Source organism: Ranitomeya variabilis, chromosome 1 (assembly GCF_051348905.1).
Source record: "Ranitomeya variabilis isolate aRanVar5 chromosome 1, aRanVar5.hap1, whole genome shotgun sequence".
NCBI lineage: Eukaryota > Metazoa > Chordata > Amphibia > Anura > Dendrobatidae > Ranitomeya > Ranitomeya variabilis.
In genome coordinates, this window is record NC_135232.1 from 31290068 (window position 1) to 31305808 (window position 15741).

The 15741-nt window shown below is 43.6% G+C and overlaps 1 protein-coding gene across 3 annotated transcripts in view; it reads left to right on the plus strand.

The window, feature by feature from the left end:
* Positions 1-14389, plus strand: part of C1QTNF3 (C1q and TNF related 3) — a 93869-nt gene extending 79480 nt beyond the window's left edge. For all 3 annotated transcript variants that reach the window (XM_077280715.1, XM_077280717.1, XM_077280716.1), the window contains exon 6: positions 14096-14389. In XM_077280715.1, coding sequence (XP_077136830.1) covers positions 14096-14255 — 160 coding nt within the window. In that variant the 3' untranslated portion in view covers positions 14256-14389. The remainder of the gene's footprint in view (positions 1-14095) is intronic.
* Positions 14390-15741: the final 1352 nt, after the last annotated feature.

Sequence of the window (15741 nt, forward strand, 5' to 3'; positions counted from 1 at the left end):
TGGTCGCTGGAGAGCTGTCACACAGACCGCTCTCCAGCGATCAACTATGCCGAGGTCCCCTGGTAACCAGGGTAAACATCGGGTAACTAAGCGCAGGGCCGCGCTTAGTAACCCGATGTTTACCCTGGTTACCAGCGTAAAATCTAAAAAAAACAAACAGCACATACTTACATTCACGTCCCCCTGCGTCCACTTCCTGACTGACTGAGCGCCGTACAGTGAGAGCAGAGCGGTGACGTCACCGCTGTGCTGCTTTCACTTTCACTTTGCGGCGCTGAGTCAGAGGAGGAAGCAGACTGCAGGGGACGCAATGTGAGTATGTGCTGTTTGTTTTTTTTACATTTTACGCTAGTAACCAGGGTAAACATCGGGTAACTAAGCGCGGCCCTGCGCTTAGTAACCCGATGTTTACCCTGGTTACCAGTGTAAAATATCGCTGGTATCGTTGCTTTTGCTTTCAAACACAACGATACACAGCGATCGGACGACCAAATAAAGTTCTGGACTTTATTCAGCGACCAGCGACATCACAGCAGGATCCTGATCGCTGCTGCGTGTCAAACGAAACGATATCGCTAGCGAGGACGCTGCAACGTCACGGATTGCTAGCGATATCGTTATAATGTCGTTTCGTGTGAAGGTACCTTAATTGTAGTATTTTATTATCTCTGGCTTGGCTGCTAGTGTCTCTTCAACTTCTCCCGTCATGTGCATAGATGATAGAAGCACGACTGATTTGTTCTTCTTTGGTACATATGAACAGATTGTTGCATCATGAGTGTAGGCAAAATTTGTCGAGTTTACAGGCCTTTCTTTGGCAGGCTGCATGTTGCTAGGTAGGAACCTTTTGTTTTTTCTCACTGTACCCACTAGTGTCATGTTCCAGGAGTTCAATACCTTAGCTAGTTCCATGGTTGTAAAGAAGTTATCGGTGGTGACATTTCTTCCAGAGCCTTTATACGAGCTCACTAGGTCCAATACTGTTCGTTCACCAATGTTTAGGCTACTTTCACACACAGCATATTTGCTGCGTATTTTTACGCGCGCGTATTTTGCTGCTGCTTTACCTGCGTTTTTTTACGCAGGCAAAAAACGCAGCTGCTTTCACACACTGCGTTTTTTGCTGCGTTTTTTGCAGCTGCGTTTTTTTCAGCATTGTGTACTGAAAATAAAGTTTGTTTGAAAAAAAAAAAGGGGAAAAAAAAAAGAGTCATTGAGGTCATTTCCTGTCTTTATGACTCAGAATACAATACACACTGGAGTTAACATCATGTCGATTCTGCCAGCTGCAATGGCCTTGAGCCAAAGACGCCTCAGCAAGCGGAACAGACATCAGCTGGGGTTCATTATGATTGCTGAAGTCCTTCGCCGCAGACTGGTAGGTACCATGGATGTGACTACTAGCTGTTTCCGTGCGGTGTGTCTCGTCTCTGTCTCCCCCAGTGCATGTTTGGAAAGTATTCACCTCAGTTGTTTAATCACTAAAGCGCCCGTCACACGGCACAATATCGGTGGTGACATCGCTAATCTCTATCGACTTCCCGTCAGCCTCTTCGCGCACAATATCGCAAGCAATATCGTGACGTGTGATGCCCGCTTATTAAGGTATAATTTTTTTTTAAGCACGTAAACAGCCAAAAAGGATTTGGGTGCATCCCATTCTGGAAGAACGTGACGAGAAGGGAACTTTTCAAAATCTATATCAGGACTTAAGAACGTAAGTTTGTACCCTGTTGGCCCCTAAAAATGTTTGGTCGGAAACTTGCACCTTTTCTTCCAAAGCATGTTTTATTGCAACCTACTATCTTCCCCTTGCATCCCCCAATAGGGTATCCCTATAATCTCCTTCTTTGTAAGGGAACCTATAATATTTTTTTTCCGGTACTCCACATTGTTTGCTGTACGTTATTCCTGACACTCCTGTGAGTTCTTCTACCATAGATATAGAGTGCCTTCTATTCAGCAGTTCCCCTCGTAGTATATCTGATTTCTAGGGGGTGTCCTCTATTCATGGCAAGTGGGTGTTATGTAATGTGTATTTTTTGCCATGGTCGACAAATCAAAGAAGCAGACTACATCATAGTTAAAAGTTCAAATATTTATTTGTAGTAACTGTCAAAATTGAAAAACTTTTCTAATAAAATTGAGAATAGAATGATTTGTTGTTTTTTTTTGTTATTAACAAAATTCCACACGGAAACACTGTAAACATCCCCAAAATGGGATTATAAACCTGTGGATGTCCAAGTCCACTCATTAATTGCCGCCAGGAGGGCATGCTTCCAGCTTTCATTAGTATTGCGCAAGGCCCTTTCCTCGTCACCACTGACGGTGAGTCATTCGGCACTTGCGCAACACTAATCAGAGCTGGAAACATGCCCTCTTGGCGGAAACTGAGGAGTGGACTTGGACATCATGGCGTTTTAAACATGAAAAGCAACATTATGCCTACTGGTCCTCATATAGGCTTTGTGAATATGAGTAGTAGCTCCAGTCTGGATGGTGTTCTTCAGACTGGGCTACTACTCTGGATGTTGGTGCACCTGCAGCAGCACTTGGAGCAGATGGCAGAGGTCTATTGAATGCTGCTGCAGGTGCAAGAGGAGTCGGCGTCGGTGGATGCCAGATGTGGTTTAGTGAACAAACCATTTCTTCAAAGGTTGGATTTATATGCGGATACTTCTTAAAACATGTCACCGCCATTGAAATATACGCCATGCAGGAGTCCTGGACCTCGGGGGACAGAGTATGCATTCTGGAAGCTAGAGTGGTTCCATATGCTGAGAATTGATCCTCTTCAGGTTGGCGATCAATTAGAGAAATTGCCCTTGCCAAGGCAGCCATCTCCTCATCCTCCTTTGAAGAGCCTCTTTTCCTCTTCCTCTGTGTTGAGGCTGGAGGTGGAGGTGGTGTTGGTGGCGGTGGTGGCGGCGGCGATGCCAATGAACTAGTCTCGGAGAGGGGCAGATCATCATTTTGGGTAGAAGGGTCAGGCCTTGGCTCATTTGGAAGAGAGATGGTAGCAGGCTGTGAAGCATGTTCATACACTGGAGTTGTTGCTGTGGCCGGGATTTCGGTCATCGGCTGGACATTGCCTATGGTTCTGTAAAGAGAAACATCAAAACAATAGTTTTAATACATTTTATTTTCTATTCAAAATTAAAGACGTTACTGATACTTACGGTCGGTAATGTAGACTGCCGTTTAAAAATTGGAGTTCCTGTTCAAAACGCCCTTGAGAAGCAGGTGCCGCAGAGCCACTTGGTGCTTCTGACCGTGACCGTGTAAATCTGTCCCTCACCGACCTCCAGCGGGTTCTCAAGGCTGAAACTAAAAAGTGAAAAATTGAACCTATTAATATACTATTCAACTACATACAGACAAATTCAAAAATACTCCTCCAAAATGGAAAATATTTACCAATTTATTTTTGCCGCTCCTTTGGGTATGACTCGTACAGGGGATAGAGGGTGACACAGACCTTGTGCCAGGAAGCAGTTTTTGTATATTTGTTGGAAAACTCCCGGCACCCCTTATTCCAAAGACATGGGAAGTTTTGAACCTAAAAAAGGTAAAACATTAACTACTATTAGTTATACACACAAAATTTGACAAACTTGATAGAGGCAGAAAAAGTAACACAGGCTGCTGAGGAATGACAACCCCAACTGCTTGTTATTACCTTCACACGCATACGGGACACACACGCACAGGGGACACACACGCACAGGGGACAGAAAATCCGGTGAAGAGCTTTTTTTTTAATAAATATTTTGCTAGGTTTAAAACTAAATTGGAAATAAATAGGGATTCAACGCAGGGCGCAGAGGACGCAGCAAGTTGCGTATTTAAGTGCCACGTGCCACGTATTTCGGTGCCACGTGCCACGTATTTAAGTGCCACGTGCCACGTATTTACGTGCCACGTATTTAAGTGCCACGTGCCACTTATTTAAGTGCCACGTATTTCATTGCCACGTATCACGTATTTTGGTGCCACGTATTTAAGTGCCACGTGCCACTTATTTAAGTGCCACGTATTTCATTGCCACGTATCACGTATTTCTGTGCCACGTGCCACGTATTTAAGTGCCACGTGCCACTTATTTAAGTGCCACGTATTTCATTGCCACGTATCACGTATTTCGGTGCCACGTGCCACGTATTTAAGTGCCACGTGCCACTTATTTAAGTGCCACGTATTTCATTGCCACGTGCCACGTATTTCGGTGCCACGTGCCACGTATTTCGGTGCCACGTGCCACGTATTTAAGTGCCACATGCCACGTATTTAAGTGCCATGTGCCACGTATTTAAGTGCCACGTGCCACTTATTTAAGTGCCACGTATTTCATTGCCACGTATCACGTATTTAGGTGCCACGTATTTCGGTGCCACGTGCCACGTATTTAAGTGCCACATGCCACGTATTTAAGTGCCACATGCCACTTATTTAAGTGCCACGTGCCACGTATTTCAGTGCCACGTGCCACGTATTTAAGTGCCACGTGCCACGTATTTAAGCATCCATTTTTTTTGCTTTCTGTATGTAGTGCAGACATGCTGCCACTAAATACAGTGCACGGGGGACACACACACACACACATACATACACGCGGGGGCGGGGGGGGACACGGCACACACACAGGGCGCACACGGCACACACACAGTGGGGGGACACACGCACAGGGGGGACACACACGGCACACGCACAGGGGGCACACACACGGGGGATACTTACCGTCTCGATTAGCAGCCCCACTTTTATGCTCATTCTGTTGAAGGACTCCATGCTGCTTCACTGGGGGGCGGGGGCTTCCCTCTTCCTGTCCGACGTCACGTCCGGTCCTGGGTGTCAACCCCTCCGTACAAAGACGTCGACACCCAGGACAAAGGTGCTGTGTGTGTAAGTTAATATGGGGCCCTATGGGGATACGCAGACACGCCGCTGTGTAAAGAATTGACATGTCAATTCTTTTTACGCCGGCGTGTTTGCAGACAAAAGCGCCGCGTTTTTTTGCGGTGTGTCTGAACGGCAAAGTGAATTTCTCATTCACTTTGCCGGCAGACGAAAATGACATTGCGCATTTTTGAAAAGCGCCCGGAAAATAGCGCTCAAAAATGCGCTATGTCTGAAAGTAGCCTTACTTGTCGAGGACCATCAGTTGGTTTCCCAGTGTAGAGATGACCTTGTAATGGGTAGGCGTTTGACGAGTCACAAGCCCAGAAAATCTTTATGCCATATTTAGCTGGTTTTGAAGGTATAATACTGGGTAAATTTAGTATGGCCTCTAAATGGAAATAATTGCTCGTCGACGGTGATACAATTATATGGCTTGTAGGCTCTCTCCAGATTTCTGTTCAGCATTGTCCAGATGTCCCGTATTGGTGCAGCTTTATCTGTTTGCACACGTTCTGCATGTATTTTCATTGTCAAATCTGATAAATCTGAGTATCATCTTGAAGCGGTCACGAGACATGGCTGCACGTAAAAGAGGCAGAGCAGCAACATTCCACATTTCCTCCAGATTCTCTTTGTTGTCTCTGTGCACACCCGCAGCAATCAGTATGCCCAAAAATGCATGGAGTTCAGTTTCAGTAAATTGCTTGAATGTTTTTTTGTGGTGGCCGTTCATAAGAATCAGGAAAACGTTGTACCAGTTCGTTGTTGTAAACATCACAAACTCTCTTGGCCTTTCGATTCGTTTCTCGTAATATGATGTCACACATCTCGGGAGTCATGCAGGGCCGGTTTTAGGCAAAGTGGGGCCCTAGGCAAAAGTTTAAAATGGGGCCCCAAATGCTAACATATTGCACCAACAGAAACATTTTGGTTGTAGCTACATGCGCTGATTTCAGGCCACTAAACGAGCGTGATCAACAATATTGAAGTCATTCGCCACTTGTTTCCCACCTCTTTACACTGGCTGGGGACAGAATGATCACTAGTAAATCAATCTGTCCCCATACAGTGTCATCTTAGCAGAATATCTGCAGTTTTAACTGGGCCATCGATGTGCTGATGAGAACAATGATTTTTGTTCCAGCATATACTGTACATACACCGTACATACACACAGATACACATACCGTACATACACAGACATACACCTTACATGCATACACACATACAGTTATATACACAGATAGTATACACATACCGTACATACATATACCATACATACACACAAATACACATACATACACCGTACGTACACACAGATACACATACAAATACAGTATATGCAAACACATACATATACCATACATACACACAGATACACATACATATACCATCATACATACACATACCGTACATACACACATGCATATACCGTACATTCACACAAATGCCGTACACACATATACCGTACATACACACAGATACACACACATATACCGTACATACACAGATACAGTTATATACATATAGTACAAACATACCGTACATACATATAAAATACACCCAAATGCACATACCGTACATACACACATATACCGAACATACAGATACACATACACGTACCGTACATACACACATACAGTATATACACATACCGTACACACATATACATACACATATACTGTATGTACATGCACATAAACATACATATATACCATATATCCATACAAACTTATTTCACATACACAGATACACACATACTGTACATGCATACACACACAGCCATACAACTATACCATACATACACACATATACTGTACATACACAGATACACACAGATAGAAACATACACATAGATACACACAGATGCACACATACATATACATACATACATACATACTAATCTTGTATAGGTGATCAGATGAGCCCTGCAGGTCAGTTCAGCTGGAGAAGGCTGCAGACCCCACTGTGGGGGATGGGGCACAGAGCAGACAGCACCTGATGATAAATTCCCAGTAAGGGAGGAAAAGACTCAAATTCAAAAAGTTCCATGACTAAAATTATAAAGAGATAAGTTATAAAGAGCACTATAACTGCACATTACTTTTCAGGTCACTTCACAGCATACATTTTGCTGCCGTGCTGTCCCCTGCAGTGAGCTCCTCCCCCACCTCTTCTCTGTGAGGAGACGCTGCAGCCTGCTCTGAACAGAACAGTGGAGGGAGCAGAAGACCCCCTGTAAGTCCTGCTCTTCCTCCACTGCTGTCCCTATGTGCTGTGCAGCCGGGGCCCCTGACTGTAGGCGAGTACTCACGATTGGGACGCTCCATGCAGGGGGACAGACGGCAGCCAGTGAGCGCTCTCCTCAGTCTGGTCACTGTGAGGTAAGGAAAGCGTTCATTGGCCAGCGTCTCTCCCTGCATGACACGCCCCCTTTTTGTTCTCCTGCACTTCGCGCCCCGCTCTCTCCCCGACACTCGGTGTTCCATGATTACAGGAGGGAGTGAGAGGGGCCCGACCCTGCATGATACCGGGCCTGCCTGCAGGGGCCCCCCTCCACCTCTGGGCCCTGGAGCAGTGCCATCAACAGTATGTCTGCCCCTGGCTGGGGGCCCCTAGGGCAGCGGGGGCCCCAGGCAGCTGCCTAGTCTGCCTGCCCCTAACGCCGGCCCTGGAGTCATGATTGACTTGAATAGCTCTTTTGCTGTATACAGGTTGCTGATTGCTGCAGGGCCACCTCTTTGTCGTAGGACATTACGAGATTTTGTTTGTGCATTTGGCAGTGGATCAATACACCATTGAGTTTTATCCTTAGCAGTCCAAATGTCACCTGCACTTTGAGGCACAGACTCATCCTCAACACTTTCGTCTGAGCCGTATTCTTTTTCCTGCTCTATGACCATTTCTTGTTCAATGTCTGAATCTTCTTCAGTAACATCCACTTGTGGTACATAGTTTTCATCATCAGATGCAACATATGGTTCTTCCTCATGCTCAGAATCAGATTCTTCTAGCATTCGCATTATTTCGTCAGACGTAAATCTGTAAATATGAAAAAATGCAAAATAAAAAATAATTTTCCGAAATACTACACAATACTACATTATTGGCTTTTCACAAAATGATACTAACCTGCAAACACATTTTCTTGGATTATGTCGGAAACTAGATCCAGCATCACTATCACTCATGATGACTTGGTAGATGAATTTTGGCTTCGTAATTTAGTTCAGTAACACGTGGCAAGTAGAATGAAACTCGATTCTAAAGTGCAGATAAAAAAGTAAAATATTTCTAGTGATAATTATTTATAAATGTCATTTATATATTATGTGTTGTGAATTCCGTTCTCGAACTCCCTCCTGTGGTCATGAATGGTACTTCGGTGAGTTCTGTCCGTGGACTCCCTCTGGTGGCTGTGAGTGGAGCTGCTGGTTCTGAGATTCCTTCTCCAGCTGCCCTCGTTTAGGGCTAGGCTGGATTCTCTATTTAACTCCACTCAGATCGTTACTCCATGCCAGCTGTCAATGTTCTAGTACTGGCTCAGATCTCTCCTGGATCTTTCTGAGGACCTGTCTACTCCAGCACAAGCTAAGTTCCTGCTTGTTCATTTGTTTCATATGGTTTTTCTTGCTAAGTTCTAGTCTAGCTTGCTTTCATGAAACTGCCTGGCTAGCTGGAAGCTTTGGGTGTGCAGAGTGGCACCACCGCATCGTGAGTCGGTGCGGGGGTATTTTTTGCACACTCTGCGTGGTTTTTGTAGCTTTTTGTGTTGACCGCAAAGATCCCTTTTCTATCCTCAATCTGTTTAGTTAGACTGGCCTCTCTTTGCTAAAACCTATTTCATTCTGTGTTTGTGATTTCCTCTTAACTCACAGTCAATACTTGTGGGGGGCTGCTTTTACCTTTGGGGAAATTTCTCTGAGGCAAGTGAGGCTTTGTTTCCTTTCTTTAGGGGTAGTTAGCTCTTAGGCTGTGAAGAGGCGTCTAGGCAGAGTCAGGCACGCTCCATGGCTATTTCTAGTTGTGTTGATAGGAGTAGGGTTTGCGGTCAGCAGAGTTCCCATTTCCCCAGAGCTTGTTCCGATTCCGTGTTTAACTATCAGGTCATTCCTGGTGCACCTAACCACCAGGTCCACAACAATTATGTAAACCGTATACGGTTTCAGAATTTTCATTCCATCTTCGACTGTTTTTTCGACCAATAGGAAAATTGTAACAGAGCCACCATCTTTATTTTGTGCTGAATATAAGTAAATCATCGTAAAACAATATGTTGATTCTAATTATTATCCATTTTTCGTATAAAAATCATACCTATAGTGATAAGTTTCATACAAAATATATGTAAGCCAAGTCCAGGCTCAAAGACAATTTCTGACTGTTCTGTCCCCACATAAGGCGAATGAAGGTATAACTGGCTGTTAGATGCTGTGAGACTTTCCTACCTTCGTATCCAAGAAATTGAAGACTTCACAAGCCTAGAAATGTGTGTGCTCACAGCAATGAGATGAACAGCAAAATGGCTACTGAGAGGAGGGAGGCAGGAAGAGAAGTAGAAGCCACTCCCAGTTTGAATCAACTTAATTGACAGCAACATAAGTGAGCAGTAACAACACTGGCCAATAGATATCAGCATAACATTTGTAGCTGAATGAACTTTAGTTTCTGAAACCAAGTAAAGGAGAAAGTATTCCCACAGTGGAGGTATATATGAAGGTACAATTGTACCTCTGCAGCCTGTTAACGTTGTAAAATTATGCAGCCTGACGAAGGTTAAACAGGCGGGTAGTCAGAACAAAGTCCAAAGTCAGGCAACAGATCAAACATATAGAACTCAAGGCACAGAGAGCACAGCACAAACCTCGTAAGATGAATGTACGTCTGGCAGTGTTCTGGGAAACTCAGCTCAGTTAAGAAGCATGGCCGTTAAGTGGAATAATGAACACATAGACAGCTGACGGCTCACAGTCTCACATTGGATAGTTGAGCTGTCAATCAACACACTGACAGCTTAGCACACCCCTGTACCAGATTGGATGGATAAGCTGTCAATCACAGTACTGACAGCTTCAGCACACCCCTATACCAGATTGGAAAGCCAAGCTGTCAGTAACTGCATTCCAGACACCCTGAGGGGTGGGACCGTGACAGTAAGCTTGAAAAATGTGCAGTGGCTAATAGAATGGTATTTAACAGGGAGAAATAGAAGGTTCTACATCTGGGCAAGAAAAACAAAAATTACATTTACAGAATGGGAGGAATAGCACTAAGCAACAGCACTTGTGAAAAAGACTTGGGTATACTAATAGATCACAGACTACACATGAGTCAACAGTGTGATGCAGCAGCAAAAAAGGCAAACACAGTTCTAGGATGTATTAAGAGAAGCATAGAGTCTAGATCACAGGAAGTAATTATCCCCCTCTACTCCTCCTTGGTCAGGTCTCACCTGGAATCTATGTCCAGTTCTAGGCACCACATTTTAAAAAATACAACGAAAAACTGGAGCAAGTTCAGAGAAGAGCAACCACGATGGTGAGCGGACTGCGAAGTATGTCCTTCGAGTAACGGCTAAAGGATCTGGGAATGTTTAGCTTGCAAAAAAAGAAGACTAAGAGGAGACTTAATAGCCATCTGCAAATATCTGAAGGGCTGTCACAGTGTAGAGGGATCATCATTATTCTCATTTGCACATGGAAACACGAGAAGCAATGGGATGAAACTGAAAGGGAGAAGATACAGATTAGATATTAGAAAAAACTTTTTGACAGTGAGGGTGATCAATGAGTGGAACAGGCGGCCACGATAGGTGGTGAGTTCTCCTTCAATGGAAGTCTTCAAATAGAGGCTGGACAGATATCTGTCTGAGATGGTTTAGCGATTCCTGCATTGAGCAGGGTTGGACACTAGGACCCTGGAGGTCCCTTCCAACTGAAACATTCTATGATTCCTTCTCTCAGTTCAGACAATGCTCTATAAGCTAAACACATCATCATCAGCTGCACAGACCTCAGCTAGTTTATTACAATGCATCAGTCTAGAGTCCAGGATGTTTAGCTCACAGAGCATTGTCTACATCCTATAAACGTAATGACTGCCACTGCCCAGGTCCAGGGCAGCAGGTGAATTTTCAGTAAAAAGCCCAGGGAAAGAATAGATGCAAAAACTCGCAAAGTAACATAGCAATTAGGTGTCCAACCCCTGTACATTATATGCTCTAGAAAATCTGTTGTTTCATTGTTGCTTTCATTTGCAACAGGTGATGGGTTAATTTATCATTTCAGTTGATCAATCAATAACCCATCGAGCTGCAGATGAGTCTCCCGCTGTCATTTCTTCATCTCAGACTGGATTTATTTTGAGCTTTTTAATTCTCCAGCAGAAAGATGCTGCCATAATGACTTGTCACAGAGGGCACTAAATGTTGCTCTATATAAAAGCTGATTAAATATCTGTGATTATTTACCCCCTACTGCAAAGTATATGAGATCCAGATATAATATTGGTATTAGATTTTATTGAGCCGATACCCACAATGGGACAGGATGAATGCATTCATACGTGTCATGGAAAGCTGGCATTACTTCTGTTTGTGCGGAGTTCCGCTGTGCTGGTTTGTTATGTAGTGACATTGTGTTCTAAGAGGGTAACACTGAATGGAAACTTTACCCAAATTATTCCTTTATCTTTGATTTAAACAAATGTTACTGCTGACATATAATATTGTGGCAACATGTGGTATATCTACAGTATAAAGGGAGGCTAAGCGGTTAATATTCCTGGTTAAATGTCTAGTGGTGTAGAGCCATTTTCTACGTGTCACCTCAGTATTGGTGATGATGTTATGTTGACAGGTTTCTGTAGAACGCTTACACAGTCCATGCGCCTATTTTTCATCACCTATGGGCATCAATCTCAAATTGTCTTATCTCCAGGCAACTGAAAGTAGACGGATAGGCACACAATTTTGACGATAAGTCAGTTGTATTACCACTTACACTTTTATAAAGATTGAGCTCCAGTCAGCTTGTTATGACCACATCAAAGTTCAGCAAAACTTTGATAAGGTCTGTGATCATAAATCAGTAGAGTGGAGTTCAGAAGAAAAAAATAAACTCCCTTTTTGAACTCTCCTTTAGTGTCATGAAGTGACTAGGGATTGTGGGCACATATGGAAACCCTTGAACTAGGGGCACTGTAGTCTATCCCTGTCCCCCAGATTACTCCTAAAGGTGGAGACTCTGGGTTCATGTGCCTTGCAATGCTCCTATATTAACCCTTATCTGTCCCCTCTCCCACCCAGGGAGGTGTGAGTTCAAAGTGTATAGGATAACACTAACCTGATAAACAAGGTAAGGCGAACAGGGATAAATGAAAGTTACAATCATACAAAATACACTCACCAAACAACAGAGTGGAACACAGGAAACCTATAGGAAGGAGAAACCAAATAGGAGAGGATGGGGATGTACACACCAACTCCAAGCAGCTATCTCCTAAACAACTCTCCAAATGCTTGCTTCAAACACAAACTTCACCTCCAAATTCTAACCAGGCAGTAAGAACGATCACCGGTCATTCCCAAGTGCCAGTGTCAAGCATATATAGCAGAGGAAAGTGGCCAACACTGAACAGCTGAGACAATCCAGGTTAGAGAGCTCAAGAAGGTCAACTGAACTAATTAACCTTTGCACTGCCAGCAAGGAAAAATTTGCACTGTTTAATAAGATGGAGAAGCAGTTCTAACCAATGCAGGAGTTCAGGTATCCAGATGTCACAATCTTCTGGCCCCTTTTTGTAGCGGTATCACCGTAACATTTAGGCTTTATTCACACATCAGTGTTTTTGATCAGTATTACTGTCATGATTCCACCACTCATGGTATCCTAGGGGTGCAGTGAGTGAAAGCTCAGTGGTCCTATAGAATCAGGGGCATGTAAGGCTGTCATAATTGTGAGTGACAGTCCGGCTGCCCAATCTGGCCGAGCTGGCGGGACTTTCTCCATTCTGGGAGATGACCTGGCTATTTAGATGGCTGACAATGGTCAAACCATTGCCAGTCGTAGCTTTGCTCGGTCGTCTGTGTGTCTTGGGCTCTGTGTTCAGCTATGCATATATTTGTTGCCTGACCTCTCACTTTGCCTTTTGACCATTCTTTCGCCTTACCCTTTTGCCCTTGACATGCTCGTCTGGTATCTGACCCCGGACTCCCTTACTTCCCTGTCTCACAGCTTGTCTGTAAGAAGTGACTCAGCGTCACAATTATGCCAAAACCAAGAGTGTCTCCAAAATACAGGAAAGGTGTCAATTTTTCAATTATAGTTTTTCTCTGTAAGTTCCACTCCTGGTTTTGGCATACAAGCACTGATAAAAAATACTGACCAAATGCTGATGTGTGAATGAGCCCTAAGGACAAGCTCACTGTGCTTAAAAAATCAAAACGGTTCAATTTTGTGATGAAGTTCAAGAGTAAAAATTATTTTTTTTCAGCCCAAAATACAATAATTTTTGTAAAATATTTGTCCGAGAATTTTTTTTTTTTTTAAATCAGCATTTCCGTTAAGGTCTCCAATTCTTATTTTTAAAATTCAGTATATCATGGTGATATGTGAATCACAAATTCATTTTTTTTAAATATCAGAATAGTGGTCCGAGTGCAGGGACCCCCTCATTGTTTGCTCGACATAGTGATACTTTTGGTAGTGGCTAGTGGTGGGGTTAAAGTGCAAATGTCCCTTTATTCGGCTGATCATTGGGGGTGCAGAGTCAGAGCCCCATCAATCTGATGTTTATGACAATTTCTTACAATCTTTTACTTTTTTTTTTTACACTTTTTACAGTGGAAAAAATATTACAATTTCCAATAAATTCTTTCTCAGTTTGTGCTTTTTTTCCTTTTTCCATGTCATTATCAAGTATTATAATTCACCGGAAGCAATATATTCAGGATCCACTGCATCTAGATACAATATTCTGCACACATTTCATATGTGACCTTTTAAGAATGCGCTTCTACAATTTCTATACATTTCCTTTTATTTCTTGCGTTGAGCTATTTTAGCCGCCATGGTAAAAATAAAGTCTGACATTCAGTACGTAAGCAAATAGATTCCCTTTTCTCCAAAAAAATTGGAAGCAGATTCTTTTACCGATGTATGTTGCTAGTAATGAATTTTTTTTTCACTTCCAGTTATGAGTCTAAGGGGAAGCAAGACACGTCGGGAAACAGCGCGGTGCTAAAACTGGTCAAGGACGACGAGGTGTGGCTGAGGATGGGAACCGGCGCCCTCCACGGAGATCATCAACGTTACTGCACCTTCTGCGGGTTCCTGCTCTTCGAAACCAAATAAAGAAATTGGATTGTGTTGGTTCTTCGCTTTGTTCGGAGAGTTATCTACAAATTTACGAAAAGGAAGTAGGATAAGAATTGAAAGGATCTCAAACCATTAAAATGCAAAAATAAAATGATTTTTTTTACAAAAATATACAAGCTTCCTATACTTTACTCCTATTTCTACATTCACCAGGCCACCACAACCCAAATCACCTGAGCAGGGGCACAGCTGCCAATTTTTTTTAAATAATTGCCATTTTTTTCCATAATCCCATGCACACACATACCTTCCACAATCCCAGTTTCTCTTTACCCAAAATTTAGGCTTAGACGCTGGGGTTCAGCTTCATGGAAAAACCTTCAGGGAGGTAGGGTCATAGAGACTTCTGCAGCACCTAAGAAATGTGTTCACTTCTTCCAGTATCCAGTAGGTCTCCATTTTACTGGGAGCCTCCTGAATGTAGACAGGTATGGGGGCAATGATGGGGGGCCCAGAGACAGCGATAGCACCCAGGTAGTGGTACTGTAGAGAGTCAATGACACATAGGAAGGCATCGGTATTCTAAATGACATACTGTAGATCATTGTCCTGTTACAAACTTGTGTTGGGGCAACAGGAAGTCAAGTTCTGCATTTGCACGTGGAAAAAGGGAGGTAGAGGCAATGACGTATCACTAATGTCCACAAATGACGTGGCCGCTATGGGACATCATCACAATTTCATCGGTATCCGTATTCTTGAGATGCAGATACCATTAATATAGTGGTGGAACAGGGAGTCAACCATCTTCTGTGTCTGAATCTAAATTCAGCAGGTGCAATTACGTCACTAGATTGCACCTGTGTAGGGAAATGGGGCAAAGTGAGTCATTATCTATATATAAGTCGGCTATATGTGGTCATCATACTGTGTAGAAGGAACTGTGGGTGAAGGCCACAATACTGTTTTTGGGCAATGTGGATAAATCATACTGTGTGTGGGCTTTAGGGACATCTTATTGCCTAGGTAGCTGTGGGGACCTCATACAGTGTGGGAGGTCACTGGGGGCCTCATAATGTGTATAAGAACTGTGGGTGGGGCACTATACTGTGTGTGGGAGCTGTGGAGGCATCATACTATGTGTGTGGGCACTGTGGGGGAATTTCACTATGTGTGAGCACTGTGAGGGCATCATACTGTATGTGGACACTGGGGAATCAAATTGTTTGTGGGCACTGTGGAAGCATCGTACTGTGTTTGGGGCTGTTAGAGTATCATACTATATGCGGGCACTGTGAGGGCATCATACTGTATTTGGGCACTGTAAGAGTACATGTGTGGGCACTAGTGGGGAATCATACTATGTGTGGCACTGTGGAGGCATTATACTGTGAGTGGGGAGAAAGAGTTGTGGGAGAATCATTTCATGTGGCATCATACTGTGTACTGGGGACTGTGAGGGTGTAGGGGATGTGAAATGTTTGATGTTCCCTTTTCTCCCCATCCCCTTTAAGTGTATGTA